We start from the raw sequence: 24,656 nt of genomic DNA, 5'->3' as shown, positions 1-24,656 counted from the left end.
ATGATTTCACACACAAGATGGCCTGTGTGTGTAGCAGAGACCCTCACCAATGCCGAGCTCCCACACACCCCTCACTGGCATCTAAACAGGCACACACACTGACCCACCGTGCTGGCAGGGGGAGAAGGCCGATCATATTACACACTGTTATTAATAGCCACCCTCTCCCCTTTCTCATTGTAAACTAATAGCTGACATGATCTCACACTGTCTGTACGACTCCTGTGCTTACATCTCTCTCATTCCATGTTTCCATCTCTTTTCTCCACTCAGATCAGGTTTTGCAAAATATACTCCACATGCATGCATGCCTGATGGGTGTGCTGAAATATGACATACGTAACAGGCCAATGTTCCTTAAAACACTAATCTGTGATACTATTATGTTATCTTGAAAATGTCTCCCTTGGTTGAGGGACATAGAGGGAAATGCCTGATTCTGCAGGTCACATTTAACACACAATTTGGGATGATCTTCTTGTAATGTAATGGATTTAATTCTATAGTGTGAAAAACTAGGTACAGTGTACAACAAAAGATCGAACCTTTAGTGATGTCCCTCACTTGTGAGTTGCTTTGGATAAAAGTGTCTGCCAAATGAATGAATGTAAAACATGTAAATTTGAGAAGAGGAATGGGATTTTTACTGCAAAACTCTTTTTTTAAAAATTTATTTCCATACTTGGGTCACGTGAGTTGTGATGACAAATGAACTATCTCCATGACAACTGAGTAAACGTTATCAACTGATGAAGGTCATGAGTTGTGGCAGAATACAGTAAGTGTAGAGTTGGAGTCAAATTACTATTTCACCAAAGAATTAAGTTTAACAATGTTTTCCGTTTTTTTTTAATATAGTTTTGGAAGTCTTATTTAGACCTACTGACATAGCATAAGGTAACCATTTTAAAGAGCAAAAGCAATGTGGATGTACTGTGTATAATAACAACAAATGGCATTGTCATTCCTTGAGTCAAAGTTCATAAACACAATACACAAGACTATTACTTGTGGCTAGATAAACAATATAGACTAAAAATTCCAGCTAACCCTTAAAAAGTATCTTGGGAATATGTTTCAGTTGTGTCGGATTCTTGTAGGAAAGTCCTGACAACAGAAATAAATTTCCTTTTTTTTTATTAATTTTGAATTTAAACTTAAATTTCTGTTGTGATATAGGAAACCAGCCAACAAACTGAAAAAGTTAGGCTGGATGGGAGTCACAAACAAGTGTGTGCTTTACTTTGTGTCTCCATTTCTCTCCGTCCTCCTGTGCCACCGGAGCACATCTACCCTCTGACCCTCTACGTGGACTCCACGGACGCCATGTCGTTGTCTCGCTGAGGCCTTATTTTTAGCAAGAGTCCAGCTCCTCTGCAAAACTTAATATGGGAATGGCATCTTGGAGCTCCTCTTTCCTCAAGCTCTCATCGTACATCCATCCATACCTTCAGTTCTCCAAGACACTGTCCACTCTCCAAAACACCCAACACAACCACTGTCCCTTTTCATAGCCACGGCTTCAGACAGGTGGCCGTATGACCTAAGCATGGCTCCTCCCATGTTACCACCCATTTGCTATTTTTCTGACCACTGCTCAGATGCCCCCCAACACCCCATCACTCTCAGTGTCTGTCCTGCTTTTTTGGCAGCCCCTCTTGCACTGCTCTTGGACGCGTGGGATCAGTGTCTTGCCTACTCACATACCAATTGGCGTCCCCAAAAAGGGCTCCACCCCTTTCTGCAAGCAGTGGCGTCAGCAAAAACCACGTGTGGGTCTTTTTTAAAGGGAGGGTGTCACTGTTGGACCTGCTCTTCTCTAGCCGGTGGGGAAAGGAAGCAGACTTTGTTCCTAACTCTCCCTGTTTGACATCAACTTGCGTTAGGGACAACGTTAAACCTCTCCAGTATATTTTTTTTCCCCCTTCTACCCCACCTCAACAGTTCAGGCTCTGAGAAGAGGCATTCTTGCGTCCGCCAGGTGACGATAGCCATGAAGTGGGGCTGGGTGTTTTTGGGGGTCTTCCTCTCTTTGGGGACCCTGTCCTGGGGGGAGAAGGGCTTGGAGATCCCCGAGTATGATGGAAAAGATCGCGTCCATGCCCTCAGTGCCAAGAACTACAAGTCTATCATGAAGAAGTATGATGTGATGGTGATCTACTACCACAAAAATGTGGATGGGAACCGCAGTGCCATGAAGCAGTTTCTGATAGAAGAGCTGGCTTTGGAGGTGGGTCTCCGCCAGAGCATGACACTGGATGGATCTGTTGCCCATGTGGGGGAAGGGTCACAGTGGGAAGAGGGGAAGGAAGGGAAAGGTTTCACAAGGAGAATTTGGCTCCAGTTGGGGAATCCTGGATGCAGTTGTGGCTTTTGCACTTAGGTTTTCAGATGAGAAGGATTACAGTTGTTGACAGATGAGAAGGAAGGCAAACAGGGGAAGAAGTGCAGTGAATTCAGCGGGGTCGTGTTGAGGGATTCGTGGAACCTTCAGGTATGGCAAGCTGCCGAGTGTGACTGTATAGATGCTGACCTGAAGGAGAGAGGTTGGAGAATGGGAATCAGGAGGAGCAAGATGGAGGGAAGTAAATGCCAGCTGATGGGTGAACACCTGCTGTCTGATTGCCAGTTAAGTTGTGATTGGGCCATCTTGTATTGACCCATTCAACCCGAATAATACAACCTGTTCACCTGCATTTGAAAACAAATGAAAAATGTAGCATTGTTAATAACAACTGGACCATGGCTGGCTAAATTATTGGTGTCTGTTTGTTAACTTTTTGCAACTTTCTGGAACAGACATTTTCACATTGAGGAAAATCTCAAGGTCTCTTCTTAAGTCCTCAAACAACAACTTCCATGTGTTCAAATGCATGCAACACTATGCACGCCTTTAAGGAGAAACCCTGTCTTGTTTACGTTTATATACAACTACTTTGTGAACTCTGGGCTTTGGTGTCAAAATCTTGTATTTTGTATGACCATCATTGAACCCAAACATCTCTAAGTGATTGCGGTGCAGTAGATAAATGTAGCACTTCATTCTCTTGGTTTAATCAAGGCAGTAATTGCATTTCTTTTAGGACACAGGGCTTTGAGGAGAGTCCTGAAATCACCTCTTGCCCCTCTTTATAATTACAGGCATTTTGCCCTCCCCTGGAGTGCAGTCATTCAGAATAGCCAGAAACACATTTGCTTTCCAGACAACGCTAGTTTAATTCAGGCATTCCCTGGCCTTTCACCCCGCAAAGCTACTCTGGTTAGCCCAGTTCATAAAGATACTGTAGTGCTAAGAGCCTCACAACATCATTAATGTCCACAATTTGCAAGCTTTGTGGTTTCCCAGGAAATTAATAAAGTCAAACCCAAGTCAAATGATGATGTGTTTCTGCAAACAGCTACACCAAACACACGAACCCATTTAGGACATTACTTAAGTCTTTCTAATGTACAAGTCCTTCACTCGCCAGCAGGTGATATGGTGATTGTTGCTGAAGTCAAATTAATGCATTTCTGTGACCTACTTATTTTACACTAGTTATATAATTTTAGTTTACTTTAATGATCTAAGTGACTCAAGGCTTACGTCGCACATACTCAATAAACACAATGACCCTCATTCATCTAGTGAGTGCATACTGTAGACATAATCCTACAGTTGTCACATTATTCATCCAATCTTTTGATGGAAATCCGAGACCATAAAAATTTAACAGAACATTTTCCAATAGTCTGTTAGTATGCTATCATGACATACAAGTGCTGCATTGTTGATTTTGTCTGCAGATGTGATGCATCATATTTACAGCTTAGTTTAATTGGCAGTTAATCAGTGGCTCTAGTAAATAGAGGACAGGCCATACTGCCTGCACTTGGGGAAAGTAAATGAATCTTCCCTCTTCCAACAGCAATTGCTGAGGAGCCTCTGAGCCAGGCACTTACTCTTGGTGGTGCTGCTAATTAGTCAACAGTAGTAAATGCACGATGGCTCTTCTGAAAACTCTTATTGGATTATATATATGTATATATATATATATTAAAGCACTTTTTACCAGCCAGCCCACAGTGGTTGCACCTGGGCCCCACAGTCAGCCAGTGCACCACACCAATCCTCTGCCTGTCAGAGCAGCAGTGTCTTCTTACAGAGGCAGAGTGTACTTTACACTAGCCTGCATAAGTCACCTCTGTAAATAGCCCAGGACAACACTGCATGCTTAGCAAGAGGCTAAACACCCTCCTGGGATGGACAGAGAGTTTAGGGCCATCTCTCACCTCAACTGCTGCTCACTCAGCTCTGTCAGCTCTCTCAGGCAACACACACTGTTCTGTTTTGTATTACTACATTCCCCACTGGGTGCAGGCTGACGTCCTAAACCATCATTTACACACACAAGACATTGGATCTGATCAATTTCCTATCAGTGCTGCCAAGTTGTGGTTCTTGGCTTGAGAAAGAGATGCTTACTGGAGCAGCTCCCTGCTGGACTGTTATTTTGTCACTGACTTCCTGCCAGTTGTGATCCTTTGGTGATTGGTTCAGCTCAGAGCAGATGCTTAAAATAGTAGGTCATTACCACCTATGAGGAAGTATGAATTATTAAGTGCAGAGCTGAGGGAATCAAATCCTAACTACCTTTGTGCGAAGCTTGGACTGTACCTATAGGATAGGATGTGTTATTCACATGCCTCTACTTTGAGACAACATACTTTCCGTTTATGTTAATCATGACAACATAATGAAAATGAATGTTTTCTTTCAGTTTGTATGAAAATACTAAATATATATATTTCTTATGACATACTAGAACTGACAATATTCCCCTTGTTCTACTGTTATACTATCAGACAAACAAGAAAATGTATTATATTTCCCTATTATTTCAAACCACAGCTTATTCTGTGACACCCAACATATGAACAGAAACAGAACAAGTTAAATTTAGCAAATTAGTCTACAGGAAAAATGCTGTAGGCGTCAATTTTTTTTTTTTTTTTTTTTTTTGCATGGATATAAAAATTTTTATGGGATCATCACATATTTTATATCACTAAGAAGTAAATGACTCAGGTGCTTGACAACAAGAATACCAGTTTTAGGAGTACAGGCCCAGAGTGCTGATGAAACTTCTTAAGACTAGTTACACAAATTCAAGATCGCATTGCTGTCAAGCAAGCCTTTTTTAATTTCTGAGACCTTGAAATTATGAAGATATGATTACAGCGGTAACATGTTGGTTGATGCTAGCACTGTGTGAATTCTGGTGTCTTCAGTTTGCTGTAGAGCTGTGTGTAGTTGTTGCAAAGCTCATACAGATGCTTATTACCTCCACCAAGGAGATTATTGTTTCACCCCTGTCTGTTTACTTGTCAGCAGGATTAGGCAAAAAGTATTAAACCAATTTACACTGAATTGGGTGGAGGGATGGGACCTGGGTCAAACACGAACCCATTAAATTTTGGGCCAGATCCAGGTCATTTACTATAAAATTGAATTTTTTTTCTCTGAAGCCTGGTTATGTTGTTTGACACTAGTGGAGGTCTGCTCTGTCTGAGTGGCCCTCTATTGGTGATATGTAAACTACCGATCATGCCAGCACACTTGTTTAGGTTAAAAGTAACAGTATAAAATGCAGACAACATAAATCCTGGCAGGAAAACCTCCTGAAGCTTGTACTACGAAGCAGGATTCGGGGTTAGAGAGGTACCTTCAGGTTTAACTCTGGGTTTTTCAGGGTGACGATGGTGGTCCGAAAGTAAACTCACCATTTTCCACTCAGAGAGGTAGTGTAGTGGAAAGAGTTACCCTGTCACTCCTAAAATATTTACAACATGTCACCTTTGACCCCAGCTGGATTCATCTCAGTCTGTGAAACATAATCCAGTGTCTCCTCTTGTCTGTTATGACAAGTTCATCTTTGACTGTTGCTGTACATTTTAGTGATACATTGATAAACTAGTTTATTTTATAATGTGAATGAGTTGTGGCACTGTTTTGCATGCAGGCTGAAATATACTGTACAACAGAATCTGTTTGAATGTAGACCAACAGCGGTACAGATTAGTATGGGTGTGTGTTAAAACAGAAAGTATAAGATGAAAACTGTTCAAAACAGAGCTTTTCTAGAAAAAACAAATAATCAAATTTCAATCACAGACATTGATGTCAAGGAAATGACCATAAATATGCCTATACAGATATATTTATTAGCAAAGTTCCCAAGCAGCAGCGAAAAGCCTCCCTTGATAAATACATACATGAATATTAGATCTTAGTTATGTAGCACATTAGGAGGAGGAGGTCAGGGTGGTTGTAAACAGGGTTGGTGTGATCATATCAGCAAAGTAAAGTAAGTTTCAGGTTACAGTGGCTGCGCTAAACACCTGAAAGAATATGATTGGATGTTACTAGTAAGCTGACAGCAACATAGCTGGTGAATGAGCCAGAGATTGTGAAGCATGAATGAAACAGCTGAGCTCTGCTTACGTCAAGTGAAAAAAACTAATTCATATAAATGAGGTTGCTGCCATAATTATTGCTCTTTTATTAACAGCTTAGCCAAGTTATATTGTGTAATCGCAGCTGAACCTGTTTTTTTCATTGGCTTCACCGAATGAAGTTTATTTTAATCCAGTTACATACTTCCTCCCTACAGTGCAACACTGTCTACAAGACAGTTTCGCATATATAAAACTCTTACCTGTCACAGCAGATCCAAATGCAGGCAGACAGGTAAGGCGGCAAAAACAGGAGTCTACAGCATGAAGGACAACATGGCATCACATACTATGTTCTGGCAGGGGGCAGGTGGATAACTGGGTAACTGGAAACAGGTGTGTGAGTGGGCGGGGAAGGTCAGGTGCCCGGGACAGGAGGGAAAGTCCGAGGGCATCTGGTGGAAGGCTGAGGAATAACTTCCATATAAATACAAATGGACAGTGGGGCAGATCATGACATGACATCATGACACTAGTCTGTATGTTGGTTCCCAGAAGCCAGTATGTTTGCTTGAACAACAAGCACGCATTGTTTTTGGTTTTTTTTTTGGTGATGTGAAGGAGACAAAGGGAGGATTTGAAGAAGGTTTCCATGCTTGGCTTAGCAACAGGGTTCAACATCGCTCTCACTGTGCAATTATTCTGTTCCATTTAATATCCGGGAGTGTAATCACAGTTGTCTAATGTTAGGTCTGTGCAATGTGACAACAGCAATCTGTTTAACGAACTGGAAGCAAATTCAGGAGGTACAGAGGTGATAGATGAGACAGTCGCGATGAGCTGTTCATAAGATAAAAACGCAGTCGAACTCACCTGCAGCCGTTTAGCCAAAAATATCTGTCAGCATTATGACTCAGACCAAACATTACGAAGCAGAACTCCTCCAAAGATATGATTAAAGAATTAAAGGTAGGGTGCAAAATGAACAACCATACCCCAAGGGCTGAGCCTAAATGAATGGATAAACACATTACAAAATATGACATTTGAATTATGAAAGAATGAGGTCCTCAGCTATTTTTGAGAATGTTGGTTCCGATAAACCTCTTTTTGGCTTCCCTGCATGTTCCTCCTCTCTCTTTCTCTCCTACTGTTTGAACTTTGACCTTTGGCATACTGTAAATGCTCCTAGGCCTACTCATCAATCACTGCGCAGCTCAGATTGCAGTGATCTTATACTCACCACGCTCTTCATCAAGGCACACTGCCCTTCTCCCACCTTATACACACATACATTGTTGCTATGGCGCCCTGTGTACCATTGAGTAAACTGTACGAACAGACAGATATGTTATTCATCCCTTCTGTAATATCATACTACTCTGTCTGCAACCCAGAGAGGCATGATATACAGTTCATACAAAAAGATGTGGGGTTACAGGAGTTATTACGATGTAAATGTGTCAAATTTAGCCAAATCGTTCAAATAGCCTTCAAATACAGTCCCTGGGCAAATTGGCTATAAAGTTAAAGGATCATAGAGATGAAAATCAAAGATATGAATGACAGGAATGACATCAGCATGTTAGCATTGGCGTTGTGAGCATTTCAGCACGCTAGTGTTAGCATTTAGCACAGAGCAGTGCCGTGCATAAGCATGGCCTCACAGAGATGATAGTGTGGTTGTAAACGCTTACAGAGCAGCACAGCGACTGGAGCAGTAAAATAAGACTTAATTCAATGACACCGCTAGTGCAGAGAGAAAAAGTCACAGGTACCAAGAAAAAAAGAAAGACACAGGGTAAATAAAAAAAGACTGTATTTTTCTATGTTTTTCTGCCCGGTCACATAAAATTATGTCAGCTGAGAAAGGTGACATAGGTGGATGCGAGGCGAGTCAACACGTGGTCTCATAATGTGCAGTGAAGCTTCATGGTTTGAGGGAGGCTTCAGCTTTGTCTTGTCTAATCTCCGTCCATCTACTGAGAGATCTTGGAAAAGGTCAGACTGTCGCTGTGGTAACCATTATCCAAACTGACTGTTGGAGCCCTCCTCCTTTCACCGGCACAATAAATTTCACACTTACATTTTTAATGGTGGCGGATGGTATTGATGGAGTGAGAGGAAGAGGGAGGTAATATTGTACGAGCTATTTCAGGCAATAGCCCAAAATAGCTTAGCCAGCTGAGACAACTCAATTTCCCACTGCTTTGGCCACCTTTTGATGTTCCTCTGAATTTAATTTAATTCAATTTAATCTAATTTTATGTCAAGTATTAAAAAACTTATAAATACATAAAAAAAGATAGATTTAAAAAGAGACCTACAGCCTATTCATGTATCCTACTTATGCTTACAAATTGTGATTTTGAGAAAATACTTTCATCTTAACTCTCCCTGCACCATACATTGCAATTTGCAAAATCCTGTAATCCTAGCATACTTTTCTTCACAAAATGTATATGTATATTCTCTTGACCCTGTTCCTAAGGGGTATTTGGAGGTCTGTACAGAGGTAACGCTACTACAGATTTTACTCCAAGCTGTTGATTACAGGGTCGTTTATAATGTATTTAGAAAGTAATAACGTATTTATAGAAAGTGAGGAGATGAAGACAACTGTACCTTTATATATTGAATACCTCAGTTTATGATGGCGTCAGTGTTTCTTTGTGTGTCCTTGGCTGACCCCCCCCTCCCCCTTTGCTAAACAGAAAACAGAAGGACTCTCTCTCTCTCCCTATATATATATATACATATATATATATATATATATATATATATATACACACACACACTCACACACACTCACACACAGCTATCAAGTGTGTATTTAAGACTCTTTTCATTAGATTCCCATTTATAAACGAGTCAGCTGGAAACATTGAAACATCAGCTGCTGACAGCACTTAATCCTTTTTATACAACGACCCTTGAACCAATGACACTGACACCCCACCTCCAGAACGTATAAGTAGGATCAGATCTCATTACCTCAAGTTATCTTGGATCAGGCAGGGCCAACAGGCCAACTCCTCACGGCCCCTTTACCTCATGAACTGCAGATTAGGTACTTCTGCCTCAAGCCACTTTGTTTCCCTCCAGGATACACAATGAGTCCGTCCTGTATCTTAAAGGGCTCCTCTTCCTCCTAGTGATGGTGTAATGATCTAGAGTCCAAACAATATATACAAGCATGCTAAATGAAGCCAAATCTTGGAGCAATGTTCACACAGTTCAGGGCAAATTTACAATGAAATTATATTGTATATAAATTGAGGAAATTTAATTCTTTTCCAGATGACCAGTTTAATTTTTCCTCAATTATGCAGCACAGCTGTTAATACTTAAGATTTCCCTCCATTAAGTGACACTGCTGTCAAGTTGTGTGGGAGCTACATCACGGCTTGATAGGTCTCCTCTTACCTTTCCTCCTCGATCTCCTAATTAATAGTGTGAAAGTGGCACTAAATGAAGAAGTAATCTGTCAGACATGATATCATTAAATGTGACAGGGGTTATGTTTAGATAAAGTGTCCTTGATGTTATTCCGTGATGACATCTCATCAGCGTTGACGGGTGAAGATGTTTGTTTGCCGGTCAGATTGTAGTTCAGCCTTATCCAGTTTGTTCCGTGTCAAAATCCACCTGTTGTTTGTAGATTAATAATAGAAGCTTTCGCCTACTGATTTCAAGGGTCTCAGCTGCTGCTGAAACCATATATTTTGCTGCCTGATGCACTGTCACAATATGGATCACCAGTGTTAAATGCTGAATTTGATAGTGCTAAACTATCCCAAACATTATTTTCTACATCACAGTTGTTATCCTTTGTTCTGCCTTTCAAAGCAAGACATCTATCTCATTAATCACAGTCATGACTATGCATCTGTGTGATAAGTAATGTATATGACCTGAGGATATACAGTAGGAATATGATACTTGTATTTTGTGTCTTTTTGCCAATTCAGGAGAGTGAATATGATGAACTGCTGCTCTCAAGTAGATTTTTTTGTACAAAAAAAATTTATTTTATGAGCATATGATAGTATAATCGGAGTGGAAGCAAGTCCCTCTCTGCAGATGAACAGGGTTGTGAATTTTCATATTCAGCCTCCACAGAGTACATTTGCACACCTAGTTTGGCAAAACAGTAAATGGCTTCATCATTGCTAGTGCTCCACCAGGCAGCTGTTGACAGCGCTAGATCTGAAGTGTGGCTGCAACAGGGAGGAGTGGCTCATATCAACTTACTCTGTTTTTCCCAAAAGACATTCTGCTGTGCAGTAGTCTACACGCAGCTGTAGTTTAAACTGTTACCTAATCTGTTAGTGCCAGCATGCAATCCTACAAACATAAGTTAACATAAGCCACAAACTGTAAGTGAGTCACAAAATCTGCAGCATATGTTGCCTCCCAGATAACTAAAAACTACATGTTCACACATGTTCACGTGCTACCTGGGTCGATCTGTGAGATTACCTTCCATACAAATGACAAATGATCTGCTTCTTTTTCTAAATCAAAAACATTAAAGTGGTATAAAGCATATATCTTTATAGCATCCATTAGGTGTACCACTTATCCTTAAGATTGTTATGGGTTGGAGCCCATCCCAGGTGGGGTACACCCCGGACAAGTCACCAGTCCATTACAGGGTTATCACATAATATAAAAAAACGGTATAGCAATAAAAAATAAAACCTAAGGTCAAGTACAGATAACAAATACAGTGTATAGTATCAAAATGTTATTTTAGTGTTTTGTATTGCACTTCCATTTAGTTGGGGGATTCTAAAGAGATTCAAAAAAGAGAATGGTCAAAGTTGAAGCAGTAGAGACTGAGATATCATGCTACAACCTAAAAAAACACTAGTTACTACACTTCCCATAATAACACATTAGCATCCTTCATTAGACCCCTTTTGCCTCCTAAATGCTCAGATATTTTAAACTCCACTTCCATTTTATAAGGCAGGGTTTCCTATTGTAGAAGATGATGTGGCCCTGATGACATCACAATGACATCATCAGGGTTACTTTTTTACCTTTACAGGGCCCTTTAACTACATGAAAAATGAATGTGTGCTCACAGAAAATTATGTGAATGCATAACATCAAAAAATAACTGATAGTATAACAGTAATTGTAATATGTAACTTAAATCAAATTTAGCTCAGTGAGAGCCCTGTCAGCATCTCCCAACCACTGGCCAAAATAGTTCCCATGGTACATTGCAGAGAATCCACATACTGTTTCTGTCATGCTAAATTTACCCCCATTACCCCTCACCCGTCCCCTCACCTCCACACCTCCCACTGCAATGTTGACTGACTGACAGTCATAAGAGTTTGGAGAAGGTGTATTTTTGTTAAAAGAGCAAATAAAAGTTTTAATTGAATATGTCTGAAACGAAAACTATATTTATGAGTGGATAACTTTAATTCATGTCTTTTTGTCACTGAACCTTTAACCTTTAAATTAAAGCTGCTAGATGGCTTTGTCTTTTGAATGTATTCATATCTAATTTTGGTGGACTTGCTGATGCTGTTGCTCTTTTTTGGGTGGACGGTCTCATTAATGAATCCTGTCCTCAGGACTTTATACTAGAAGTGAGAGTATCATTCTTACCATGTTTAAATGAATGTACTTTAAGTTATTGTGAATCACAAATAAAATTACAAAAGATTTGTATCAGGTGATATGCAGTGCTTCCAATATGTGTACTTCCTGCTTGCATATAATAATTTATAAGTGACCCTGTGCTCACTTTCTCCCTCAACATATTTTTTCCCCATCCTTAGTGTTCTTTTCCCCCTTCCTACCTTATCTGTAACAAGGAATGTCTTCATATCATTTATTCATGGAAGAAAAATGTCAAGGAAATGCAGGGAATCAAGGTACATGATGAAATATTCAAACATGAATTTTGTGATGTGGAAACCCTGACTTACATCTCCATTCCACAAAGTGATGGACCTGAATAAAGATAGGTCTGAGAGTACAGAGCATCAAGTGCTCTGCATCACTGTGTTATTGATAGTAATGATAAGTAGTCACCATGCAAGTGTACAAAAGCTGTATTCATGTCTTCTCAAAGCTGTAGTGATTATGAGTTTTTGACTTGTAAATATGTGGCTATGAACTGTATTTTAATCCTCTCATGACCAAGTGTAATCACACAACCTCTTCAGGCTTGGTACCCCTGGAGCTTTGCTGCTAGCATGGCTAAAACACAGAGTGAGAAACAGTACAGCTAGATGAATTTTTTATAAATGTAAAAATACCTTGGGATATATTGACTATGACAGACCATTTTCACACACATGCATCGTGTCAACATGTCTTACATAAGCACATGTATACTTAATAATTAATTAATGATTATTCTATAGCTCTTTTTCACAGCAGACTTGTTGTGGCAGGAAAAGCACCAATAATACCAAGAATATCAATAATGGCTTTGTTCTATTCAAGTGTCCCTGTAAGTCATGATAGTATGACAGTGAGCCAGCATGTTGCCTACAATGCCTACAATGTTGCCTGAAACTCAAGCAGCTGAAAAAAGTTTAGTCATTGTTAAATGTGTAATTTGCACATGTGCTTTTCTTACTGTGAGATGTCTAAAATGTTTCATTGTGAATTTCAGGTGAATGTGTGTGATTGTGCATGCTTTCTAACTGATGGGGTTCATTGGGACACTGAAATGTCACCATAGAGTTTGGTAATGATAAATTTACATGTACAAGAAGAAAAAAATGTAATCTGAAATAGGTAAATATCACATTTTTGATTAGTACTAACAGGATCTCATTGAAAATACTAATTGTTCTGTGAATACAGTCGTTCCCATCAAATCTACATAACATCAGTCAGTTAACACATCTTTTCACAGTTTGTCCTTTGGAACATTTGCTGATTTGAAGACCTGCAGGCTTTAATAAAACTCACCAAAACAAGCTTGACAAATGCAGGAAGGAGTCTGAGTTTATTAGCTGGGAGTGTTATGTGACATGTTTCTAATATGGCTTATTGCTGTCAAAGTGAGTCATTCACAGATGGTCCCAGACACTTCTGCCCTCACAAGTTGTTGTAGTGAATCAGCTTGTGTGCCTGTGAGATTTCTAAAAGCTTTCTGTGCATTTCATCATATTTCCCATGAGACTATGTTCTGCTAAGAAAAAGAAAATAGTAAACTCTGAGCTAAATGAATCAGAGGATGAGATCTCTTTTAGATTTTTAATTTCTAAAGGGGCATTTGAATTAGCTTTGAAACTCTTCTTTGCAAAATCCTGGATCATCTCCTTCCAAACAGTACAGTTACACTAGCTGCTGGCAAGTCAGAGACTGTTTTAGATACTGTTGTGTATGAATCTTTCATGACCACCCCAGCGCAGTGTTATGTAACAGCCTGGTGTAGAACGTCCTGATGTGTTACAGCAGCCATTACTAATTTACTATCTGGCTGAAGGGGAAAAGCTGGCTGAACATCTAATTTTGCACAGATCCCAGGACGCTCGCTTACACAGGAAGATGGGAAATCTTGCTGCTTTGAAAACCTTTTAATGTTCCCTCATTTTACACATTCAGCAATTTCTCAAATGTTGGAGAAAATTTTAGAAAGATGATAGTGTGATTTTTGCTGCTTTTTATTGGGTGTATTACCCTCTGTATTGCATGTTGCAGCGCTTTTACTACAAATCACACATACTGCAGGGCTTTGGCTTTTTCCTGTGTTAAAATTGATTGCTCAAAACTCACCAAGCAAATCCATTATAGGATGTTGTCTGCCTGATTTTATTTTATTTTTCTTGCCAAAATTACATTTGCATTTAGTTGCATTGTCACATTTTAGATTTTTTAATTAAATCTGCGCATAACTGCATTATACCGTGCAACAATATCTTTGCCAACCAAAAAATACTCAAATTGTCATTAACGACTATATTTCAAACAGGTTTCAAGTTTCTGCAGGTTGATTTTTTATACCATACAGAAATAGATGGAAAACAATGGCTACCTGGGAGATTGCATTATAAAACTATGGATTGTTTTTGGATAATAGAAATAGGGTCAATCACTATTTATTATTATTTCAATATTATTTTGATAATGAAAAACAATGTCAAACAATGTGATTAAAATATACAGTATATGCACCACACAAAAGTAAGTAATGACAACAAAGCTGGCAGCAAAACAAGCTGTTTCTCTGCAGCTGGTGTAGAAGCTACAACAATCTGAGTGTGTGCTTGTGTCCCATGTGTTGTCACTGAGTCACTCACATCATAAGGTGGTGAATACATATGAACGTGTGACTCATCAGCTGCTCTGTCGTTCACTTGAGAAACACACAAGGCCTACATGGAAACAACCACACAAAAAGACTCCCATTTAGACCAATGACAGAGAAGGGAACAGCATGGAAAGTTGGCTCTGGAAGGGTCTCGAGGGAGTGGAGAAGGACAGTGCTGGGTGGATGGATAAATAAATAAAGATAAGGCTTATGTAAAGTTGTGTATCTCATCTGGAATATGGTTTCCATACACAGGATACCCCTTATTCTATCAGATCTGCAGCTAGTATTATTTCAAAGAGTATTGAAAGAATATTGAAGCCAGAAGCTGGCTGCATATCACCCTTGAGTTTTAGTTTTCAGTAAACATTGATCCTTAAAGAGAAGTAATCTATGTTTATATTTTCCTTGATTGACAGGAAGTCTCTCAAGCTGTGTTTGTTCTTCCCAACTCAGCTCAGACCTAAATCCACAGTTGGTCTTTGTTTAAAGGGGAAATAATAACTTGGATTTGCATCCACTACTGTCAGCAATCAGCCAAACAACAGTGGTATAAGTTATTTCCTCTCATTAGTTGTGTGTGGAGTTTACAGCAAGCTTACTAATGAGTGTAGAAATCCTGAAGTGAAGAGGTATTCTCAATGCTGTCAGCACTGTGATGAAAGGGTCCAGATTGTACCTTGCTTTCCAACCATGCTCAGCTTCGTCTGTAGCTGATAGTGAAGAGAGATGAGCAGGTATAAAAATGACATAGAGGATGGATTGTAGCACATTGAGTAGCTGTGATGCACGTAATGGATGGACGGGATGCAAATGACTGTCATTTGTTTTTTAGTTTTTTTGCTTGAGAGGTTTTTCATATCTGAACTGTGCATCAGAAAGAGCCATGTATATGTGAGGAGAATGGAAATGTCTTGAAATAATTCCATGTGACAGATTGCAGGCATCGGAGTGAACTCTGAGAGGCTGAAATCATGGCCCCTGGTGAAGGAATCCCTGATCAACAACCAAATCAAATACATAGTCTTGTGCTATTAAGCAGTGCAGAGCAAAACACTGAAGCAAGAGCAAGAATTGCTGTTCTAGCCAACGGGGGTTGAGCGTTTGATACTCCAAAAATAGATTCTCAGAGCGGTGTTGCTTTAAGCCCAATCGATGAGGAAGGTCGTCTTAAAACATTTTAGACAAACGTGTCAAACTCAGTAGCAATAACACCTGTCAGTCAAGTCCAGTTAAATCAAAGCAACCAATACACCGGCAGTGAGCATTTGGGCGGCTGTGTTGCAAGAAATCCGACCTCTCTGCTGCACTGCGAACCTGCCACCCTCTCCTTGCTCATCATCTGGTGCAACAGCCAAGTGCAGCGAGGACCCAGAGCACGTTTTTGACAACTCACCATGGCACCCTGCCCTCATCGTGTGTCACCTGACAAGCTGACAGTGACTGGGCATTGCGAGACGGAGCCAAGCGATTGCACTGCTGACCTCTCACTTGGCTCCGCGCTGTCAGACTTCTGGAAGGGTTGGGTGATAGCAAAGGGGACATATGAGGAAGGGTGACCGGGTGTCAGGAGAGTAAATTTATGACAAAATAATCCAGATGGACACGGAGGAAGGGAAAGGAAGGAGGAGATCATGAGAAAGAGAGAAACAGCAGGAAGCAGAAATGAGAGAATGTTTGAGTGAGGATTAAAACTGAGGAGCGCGATTGAAGGAAATGATGGATGTCACTCAGTGTTAACTTCCGTATCAGGTGTCTCTCATTCATCAGCCCTGCCTGACTTCTGCACTCCTCTTTCCACACCCATTTCTATATGTAACGGATCTCAGCCTTCTTTCCTGCTCCTCAACATACTTTCTTACACCCCCTTATATAGCTGCGGGACTCCCTGCTTTGCTTCCCACCTGACTGCAAGCACTCACAACTTCACCTCTCTTATAAATACCCCAGTGTCACTAATATGGCCATACCCTGTGCTAATGGGGAGGGGAAGTATAGTATGAGTTTTGGGGAATAGGTTTTGAGTTCAGCATTTGAAAATTCAATCTGGCAAGTAAATTCTGTCATAGTATCGTTGGCGTTGTGTTGTCAGTTCTCTTGCTAACATGCTTTTGTATGTATTTTAATTCACTACACAAGAACATACCAGAAAGTGCAAGTCCAGTTTGGGTTGGTTTACAACTCCATGCAGCACAATCAGAGGTTAAGCAAGTGAAAACAAACTGTGAAAATTTCATGGCTCAGTTCATTGATTGCATATTCAAAGAATGTGGTTTTAAAATGCTATGTTTGTGTATAACTTGGTGCTCTTCTGCTTCTAATTGTTCAATCACCGATGTGCAAATTTCTCACTCTGTGGGACAATAAACTCCATCTTGAATCACACTACACTCAGATTATTCAACAATTTTGTTAAGACCTATTTACACTCAGCTAGCATTACCTCAGGACCTCATATGGTGTAGGAACTGACCTCTGGTGCTAAGTCTGCAAAGCAAAGTTTGTTTAATTAAAATTTACTGACCAGATCCTGTCTTTGCATGTGATGGAATGGGATGGGTAGGATGGGTATATATGTAGAAAAAAGCACGGATTGTACTTTATGGTGGGATTTTTATTTATTGGATTCAAGACATGGGGTATTTGTGCCAGATTCATTTGTGCAAACAAGATGGACTTAGCACAGAGAGGTGAGGTCCTCAGGTAATGATAATCCTGTGTGAATAGGGCTTCAATCATCCAATCTCAGAGTTTAAATTTGGATCTATTTTGTCTCCTATGAAGGCCACTCCGATTTGTTGTAAACCTGGAGGCTGTGACTTTTATGCTTTGCCCTAAAGCGTTACCTCTTCTTGCAGTTGATCACAAGTCAAGCAGCAAATATCTTTCAGGTATGTTAAGGTTTGCCTTTTGTTTCTGTAAAGCTGGGCTGCAAACCACAGATTCATCTGCCGCTGCTGATTGTTCTCTTCCACTCCTGGACTGCAGTTTAGTTTCAAACAGATGAAATTACACGAAGCTACAACCAGATATCACAGACCTGTGAAGACTGAACTGCTTTCAAAGTCCAACAGCAGCAGCAGCTTGGGCTGCGCCAGTTTGACTTCATATTTGTGAAAAAGAAAAGTAAGGGTTTGAATTTGATTGAAAAAAAGCTTTCATCTAATCTATTAATCAAACTTTAACATGCCCATCCATTTATCCATCCCCCCACCTATTCATCCATTCACTTATGCAACCATCAATAATCATAAAGGGTCATTTCACCCAAATTGTAGAAAATCATATTTTCTGATTTACTGCTTGAGGTTCTTGGTTTGGTGGCATGCTTTTGAGACTCTGAAACTTCTGCAGTCATCCCAGTACAATGGCAGAAAATGGTATTTGATTTTTGATGCTTTTTTGATTCCCTTTTTTGTGATAAATGTATTTTTTTTCATGGTTATTGATAAAAATAAACTTTAAATTTAAATTTAAAAAAGAACAATTTAATTGCCATGATGTTTCACGTGATAAATAGTCACAATGAGACCAGATCACAGTAAGGTCTCAGGATTTATTTATTTATTTTTCTTGTATGTTTTTAGCAGCAAAAATGAAATTCAGTTCACCTCCATTATTACCCGTATTGGGATGGAACAAAAATGGTTATTTTGTAGGAATAGTTTGATATTTTGGGAATACACCTCTTGCAAAGAAATAGATGAGAAGATTGATACCAGTCATATATCTGCTCTTGATAAGCTACAGCAGACTTTCCCCTGAATGTGCTTCCCAAGCATTTGGATCTAACATTTATGGTTAGCTACAGTTAGCTACGGTTGTCCAAAGATAAAAATCTCACTTACAGTATTAACAAATTATATCTTGTTTGTTTAATCCATACATGACCAAAACATAAAACAACACCTTGCTGTGTTACGGGGTCCGCTGTCTCAACTAGCTGCTGGAAACCTCAAAGTAATACAGGACTTAAGGACCTAAGCTAACTAGTGACTGTATAACGTCATATTTAGCTAATAAATAGGATAAGAACTGAATTAATCCTCTAACCTAACTAAAACATCAGCAGGTAAAACTGAAACCATCTGCATGGCTAGACAGACCTCAGTGTGAGAAGTCTTATTTTTTCTGATTTGGGAGAATTTACCCTTTAAAATAAAGGAGCATTAGTCTGAATGGAACCTTTCCCATTAGCTGTTACATGGTGATTATCTAGCTTTAGTGTTTCAAGGCAAAATAGGCCAATGATCCTGACCAGATTAGAGAAAAATTGGCCCTGGGTCCAATGATGAGGTAATGTGGACTCTTTAGAGCAAAAGAATGGATGGCATTAAAGACTACGTGTGCAGAGCAACATAGCACATACTATATAATACTACACATACTATACAAGCTATTTGTGCTAGCGCTTCGGGGCATTTGGCCGCTTATGAATGTTGTCCACCTTGAAATGCTGCTTTGCAAGCCGCTACATAACGCTTTTGATTCATTTGAATCACCCTTTCATACTATGCGAGTGCTAAACTGAGTGACAAAGCAATGAAATGGAGAAGAACTTACCATAAAAAATGGAAAATGGTAGTGTGCATCTGTATATAACTATGACAAATACAATTTATCGATGTGTATAGATAGGAAGAGAGATAAGAACCCTGATGTATGTTTAAGTCTGTATATTTTCAGTAAGTGGGATTATATATGCACATGTATGCAGTGGCTTTACATTCACAAAGTGTGAGCTCCTCTCTTTTCCACCACACCTGTTGCAGCGTCTCTTCCCCTGGACATAGTTGGCTCAAGTTCTGCTCCTCTTGTTCTTCTGGAGACCCTGCTGTCCATGCTCCTCTCATGCCGGTTATGGGGGCTGTCAATTGTTGGCTTCGGTTTCACTCCGATTTAGAAAGTGCAAGGCTGCAATCCAAAGCTTTTGCTTTTAAGGCCTTGAAATTGAGATGAAATGCCGAGGGTTTACTTGTGTAAATGAAACTGAAAGTATGTTTTTAATGGAGTTCTGAGATTAGGAAATGTCTATCATGGACAGATAAGTGAGTCCTTAAGATCAGGCAGAGACAGGATCAACACTCATATGACACTAAATACAACCTTCGCTTTATCTCCCTCCACCCCCACTTCTCCCAACTCCCCACCCCTCTCTCTTCATGTTTCTCTGTCCAGCTTGCAGCCCAAGTCCTGGATGATCTTGATGATGAGGACATTGGATTCGGCCTGGTGGATGAAAAGAAGGACTCTGCTGTTGCCAAAAAGTTGGGTAAGGCTGCTAGCTACTGACCTAGCAGGTGAAAAAAACAGCCTATTTGTCAGTGATAGGCTGGCTTTCTTCTGTGGTTTTTACTGAATGTTGCTGATTAAATGATACACATCTCACAACTTGTTAAGCAACTTTTGCAAATTTTACAAGTACTGCTTTATTCCAGTAATCAACATAGAATTTAATAAAACACAACTGTCTCCAGTCACATAGTCAGAACAAGATTTTTTAGATCCACTTGATCTTAAACTTTCACCTGCTCAGTATTAGTCTTTGGTCACTAATGAATGAATTAATGTATACCTGGAAAAAATTGAGCAGACTAAAAATCCACTAAGCACTATAAAACACTTTGGTTAATAATATATGTAAAACTGATATTTGATGGTAAATATAGGGTCCAAACTGTAAAAAGACATAAGGACTTTGTGAGAGGCATACTGTAGACAATTTCTGAAACAAGTGTTTCAGTGCCCTCAAGTGTTCACCAAAGATATCACAGCTTCTTTATAACAAGTGCAACAAGTGTAAACAGTGGTAAAAAAGTACAAACTGAAGCTGTGACATACATAAATATATAAATATAAATCATAAATTCAAATTGAAATTGAAACAAACACTGGGCTTGCTCTGTGGACACCAATGGTAGCTAATAATGGCAAGTTATGCTGTAGATAACATGAGGAAGTAAAAAGAAAACATTCATTACAATAAAATAACATTACCACACTGAAATTTAGTGCCATCTCTCCAACAGTAGATATATGTCATTTTAAAGCGCCTATAGGAGTCATCACCAAGACTCCTAATCATGCATTGATCTTTCAGAAATTTCTCACTAGCATTGTGTTAGCCAAGGAAAATACAAATATTCCAAACAAGTTGATTTATAGCACTGACAGAAGAGCTCCTCTTGCATCGTATACAACATTGCATTAGTAGTATAACAAGCATGTAGATAATCCTACATATTGAAGAGGTTTTTAAGAACTATTTTAAGAACTATTGTAAACACACGTAATTATCTACAATAGTCCATTCAAAAAAAAAAAAATATATATATACCAATAAAATCTGTGGTATAATGGTGGAATGACTTGTTTGGCTGTAAAAATAAAATAAAATAAAATAAAATAAAATAATAATATAATAAAAACATTTTTCTGTCACCAGGTCTGGATGAGGTGGAGAGCATCTACATCTTTGCCGACAATGAGATAATTGAGTATGATGGAGAGCTGGCAGCCGACACCCTGGTTGAGTTCCTCTATGATGTAAGCAATTTTTGGTCAATAACAGGCAATGTTTTTGAGTACTGGCCATGTTTCTAACTGGACATAAGATAGATATATTGAACACACCTGATATACCTGCACTTGTGCAGGTGATTGAAGACCCAGTAGAGATCATTGACAACGAGCGTGAGCTGAAGGGCTTCCACAACATCGATGAGGTCATCAAGCTGGTCGGCTATTTCAAGAGCGAGAGATCTCCTCGTAGGTTGAAGATTGCTTCAAGCAGACCATATAAAATCGCTCGCACATAAACTTTTGGTCTCTTTAATAATACATTTTCCCTTATTTTCTCTGTCCAGACTACATTGAGTACGATGATGCTGCTGAGGAGTTCCACCCCTTCGTCAAATTCTTTGCCACATTTGACCCCAAGGTTTGAATTGTTTGAGTTTTTTTTAGGAATTTGTTTTCAATTTTAGAAAAGCTCAATATCAGAGGAGAGCAAAGTACCAACATTTATATTAGTAGGCTTGACAAGCAAATTGAATATATCACAGATAGCAAAATGAAACTTCTGGCCCAGTATACCCTCTGGTTCCACGGCCCAAGTCTGGCCCATATCTCCACATCTGTGTAGATTCCAGCTGTCCTGGTGTTGACTAAGAGCTGGAAGATTTTCTGTGTGTTCCTAAAATATAAATGTAAATATTCCTTAAAAAAAATAAGTCAGTACTTTGCAGGCAAACATCTTCAGTATAAAAAACGTTTGTCTGATTATTCCAGCTTGCCAAGAAGCTGAAGCTGAAGCTGAATGAGGTTGATTTCTATGAGCCATTCATGGAGGAGCCCGTCACCATTCCAGGAAAGCCCTACATTGAGTCTGAGCTGGTTGAATACATCGAACAGCATGACAGGTGAGACCCAACTAAAATATCATTAGCTGAAGGTCACCTTAATTTACATATTCTAATGCTGATGACCTTGTTTTGCAGCATTTCTTCAATCAAGTAAGAAATCTATTAGATACTGGAATATACATTTGATTTTGGATGTGTTAATGTTTCAGGCCCACTCTGAGGAAGCTTGAGCCTCACAGCATGTATGAGATCTGGGTAAGAGATTTCTTAGTAATTAAAAAAAGTCATACATTTTTCAGTATTCATATTTTCCCTGATAAAATTTGAATTTCTTATCAGTCAGCCTCAACTAGAAATATACTCACATCCTTGCCTTATTCCCCTTTTTGTGTTTACAGGAGGATGACATCGATGGAGAGCACATTGTTGCCTTTGCTGAGGAAGATGACCCAGGTTTGATTAGTGATTAGATCAGTTGGACGCTCAAATATCGAACTAATACTTTAGGGTACCTGGCACACCACCATACCTGACATTTTAACTTTTCTCCAGATGGTTTTGAGTTCCTGGAAATCCTGAAGGAGGTGGCACGCGAGAACACTGATAACCCCAACCTCAGCATCATCTGGATCGACCCTGACGATTTCCCCTTGGTATGACCCCCCCCCAACATAAACTGGATATCAGCTAGCAGACACATTATTGTTGTTTTATATTTATTATTACAGCTAAGATAAGTTTATTCACAATCTATTTTGCAAAAATATCAATATGAAAGTGTAAAAACAACTGCTCTGAATGTCACTCATCATTGTACCAGAATATATAAACCTAACCCTGTCCTTCCCTGTGTCTGTATCTCACTGTCAGCTGGTTCCATACTGGGAGAAGACCTTCCGCATCGACCTCTCTTCTCCTCAGATCGGTGTGGTTGATGTTGAGGATGTAAGCAACCTTTCTCATCCCCTGCAAAAGCCTAAAATGAAAAACTGGTGTCAAGTTGTTTGGGGTGTTGCTCAGTACAACAAAGTAGTATTGTAGGTTAAATTGTTAAAGTTTTCTTGAATCTAGTGATATTATCCTGATACTTTGGGTGCTCACTTAGCCGCTATGGTCTTTCCATGACTGCGCCATTGCGCTCCTTTCAAGATTAAAACAAAATGCTTTGTAACATACGATAATAAAGTATATGATAATGTGAAAGGGGTTGGTCGGAGAGAATTACCACCCAAACCGGCAGCTCCCCTCAGCCTTATGGAGATTTACAGTGAGTTCCAGCTTGTTGTTCAGATGTCCAGTCTGTGAATTCACGGTTATGGTTCGCTTGCTGGCAGCTGTTTTTTGCTCAGCATCAAACAGCAAACAGACAGTGTTAGTGACTAGCTGGTAAACATAGTGGTGCATCTAGTGGCTAACAGGCTATTTCCCTCAAGAGTTGGTAGAGACCAAAAACAGAGCTAAAAGAGAGTGAATTTTGCACTTAGATGAGAAACATGACTCTAAACGTATGCTAATGTTCTCTGTCTGCTGGATGTGTAAATAAGAAGCTGATTGCTAACAGGTTTTCTAATGCTGTCTGTGTCTACTTCTGGTCAGACTCCGAGATAAAGCTTTAAAGTTCAGTCCAGTTTTTCCCTGATGTGATGTCATAAATGTTTCTGTGCGGTAGGCCGACAGCGTGTGGATGGAAATGGATGACCAGGATGACATGCCCACAGCTGATGAGCTGGAGCAGTGGATTGAGGATGTTCTGTCTGGAAAGATTGACCCAGATGATGATGATGAGGATGACGATGATGATGATGATGATGATGATGACGATGATGACGATGATGACGATGACGATGACGATGACGATGACGATGACGATGATGATGACGATGATGATGACGACGATGACGACGATGACGATGATGACGATGATGATGACGATGATGACGATGAATAAATGTTTTCTACCATCTTTCACTTCACTATTTAGCCAGTAATGGCAAAACCCAAAAGTAGTAGCAGTTTTTTTCTAACATCTCGCAGCGAACACACTGTCTGTTTGCTTCCTGTATGGTTTCCTATAAGGGACAAACATAAAGACCCTGTGGGAAACTTTTACTGTCAGTCAGGGAAGGAGATTTTCAAAGAAGCAGAGGATTTGTATCTCTGTTGATGAACAGCTCTCACCTCTGAGGCTAACAGAGGCTAACTTCCCTGACATTTTCTACCTAATGTCACAGACCAGGGTTACCCCTCTCTCATTTTCTCCAATTTACTGTAATCCTGTTTCAATGACATGTTTTCTACGTGATGAAGAGAAGAAACAAACACTTTCTTGTACTATTTTTAAAAAGGATAAACCTAAACTCACTGGACAGTCTTAAAATTGGTGCAATCTTGGAAACCTCCCAAAACATCGGATAATAAAAAACATATATATACATATATAATTTGTTTCTGTTCTCACATTAAAAATGAAAAAGAAAAACAGTTTCAAACCCTTGCTCTTTGTTGTTGTAATATTCAATCCAGTGTGAACCGTTGACTTTTCCTCTAGCACCAGCACATCA

At 39.6% G+C, this 24,656-nt stretch overlaps 1 protein-coding gene across 2 annotated transcripts; it reads left to right on the top strand.

Annotated features, from left to right (window-relative positions):
- The first annotated feature begins 734 nt into the window (after positions 1-734).
- Positions 735-24,576, top strand: casq1b (calsequestrin 1b). 2 transcript variants are annotated; one of them, XM_071459069.1, is made up of 12 exons: positions 735-2,230; positions 17,590-17,622; positions 19,910-20,003; positions 21,177-21,277; positions 21,388-21,499; positions 21,598-21,671; positions 22,022-22,152; positions 22,305-22,350; positions 22,494-22,548; positions 22,648-22,748; positions 22,966-23,040; positions 23,765-24,576. In XM_071459069.1, exons 1-12 carry the CDS (start codon positions 1,994-1,996, stop codon positions 24,041-24,043), a joined length of 1,338 nt encoding a protein of 445 aa, XP_071315170.1. In that variant the 5' UTR covers positions 735-1,993; the 3' UTR covers positions 24,044-24,576. The 2 variants fall into 2 exon arrangements, with proteins under 2 accessions (XP_071315170.1, XP_071315171.1); XM_071459070.1 differs by lacking the exon at positions 17,590-17,622 and having other exon boundaries at positions 744-2,230.
- The last annotated feature ends 80 nt before the right edge of the window (positions 24,577-24,656 follow it).

This window comes from Trachinotus anak, unplaced genomic scaffold (genome assembly GCF_046630095.1).
Source record: "Trachinotus anak isolate AG129_WGS33_773 ecotype Australia unplaced genomic scaffold, CSIRO_AGI_Tana_v1 ptg000023l, whole genome shotgun sequence".
Taxonomy (NCBI): domain Eukaryota; kingdom Metazoa; phylum Chordata; class Actinopteri; order Carangiformes; family Carangidae; genus Trachinotus; species Trachinotus anak.
This window is presented reverse-complemented; position numbering and strand designations above follow the sequence as displayed.

Bases quoted from the DNA above. Each gene is read 5' to 3' on its own strand.
- casq1b (XM_071459069.1), top strand. From the start codon at position 1,994: ATGAAGTGGGGCTGGGTGTTTTTGGGGGTCTTCCTCTCTTTGGGGACC. The intron at 20,004-21,176 runs GTAAGGCTGCTA...TTCTGTCACCAG, and splicing joins TGCTGTTGCCAAAAAGTTGG to GTCTGGATGAGGTGGAGAGC. The intron at 21,278-21,387 runs GTAAGCAATTTT...GCACTTGTGCAG, and splicing joins TGGTTGAGTTCCTCTATGAT to GTGATTGAAGACCCAGTAGA.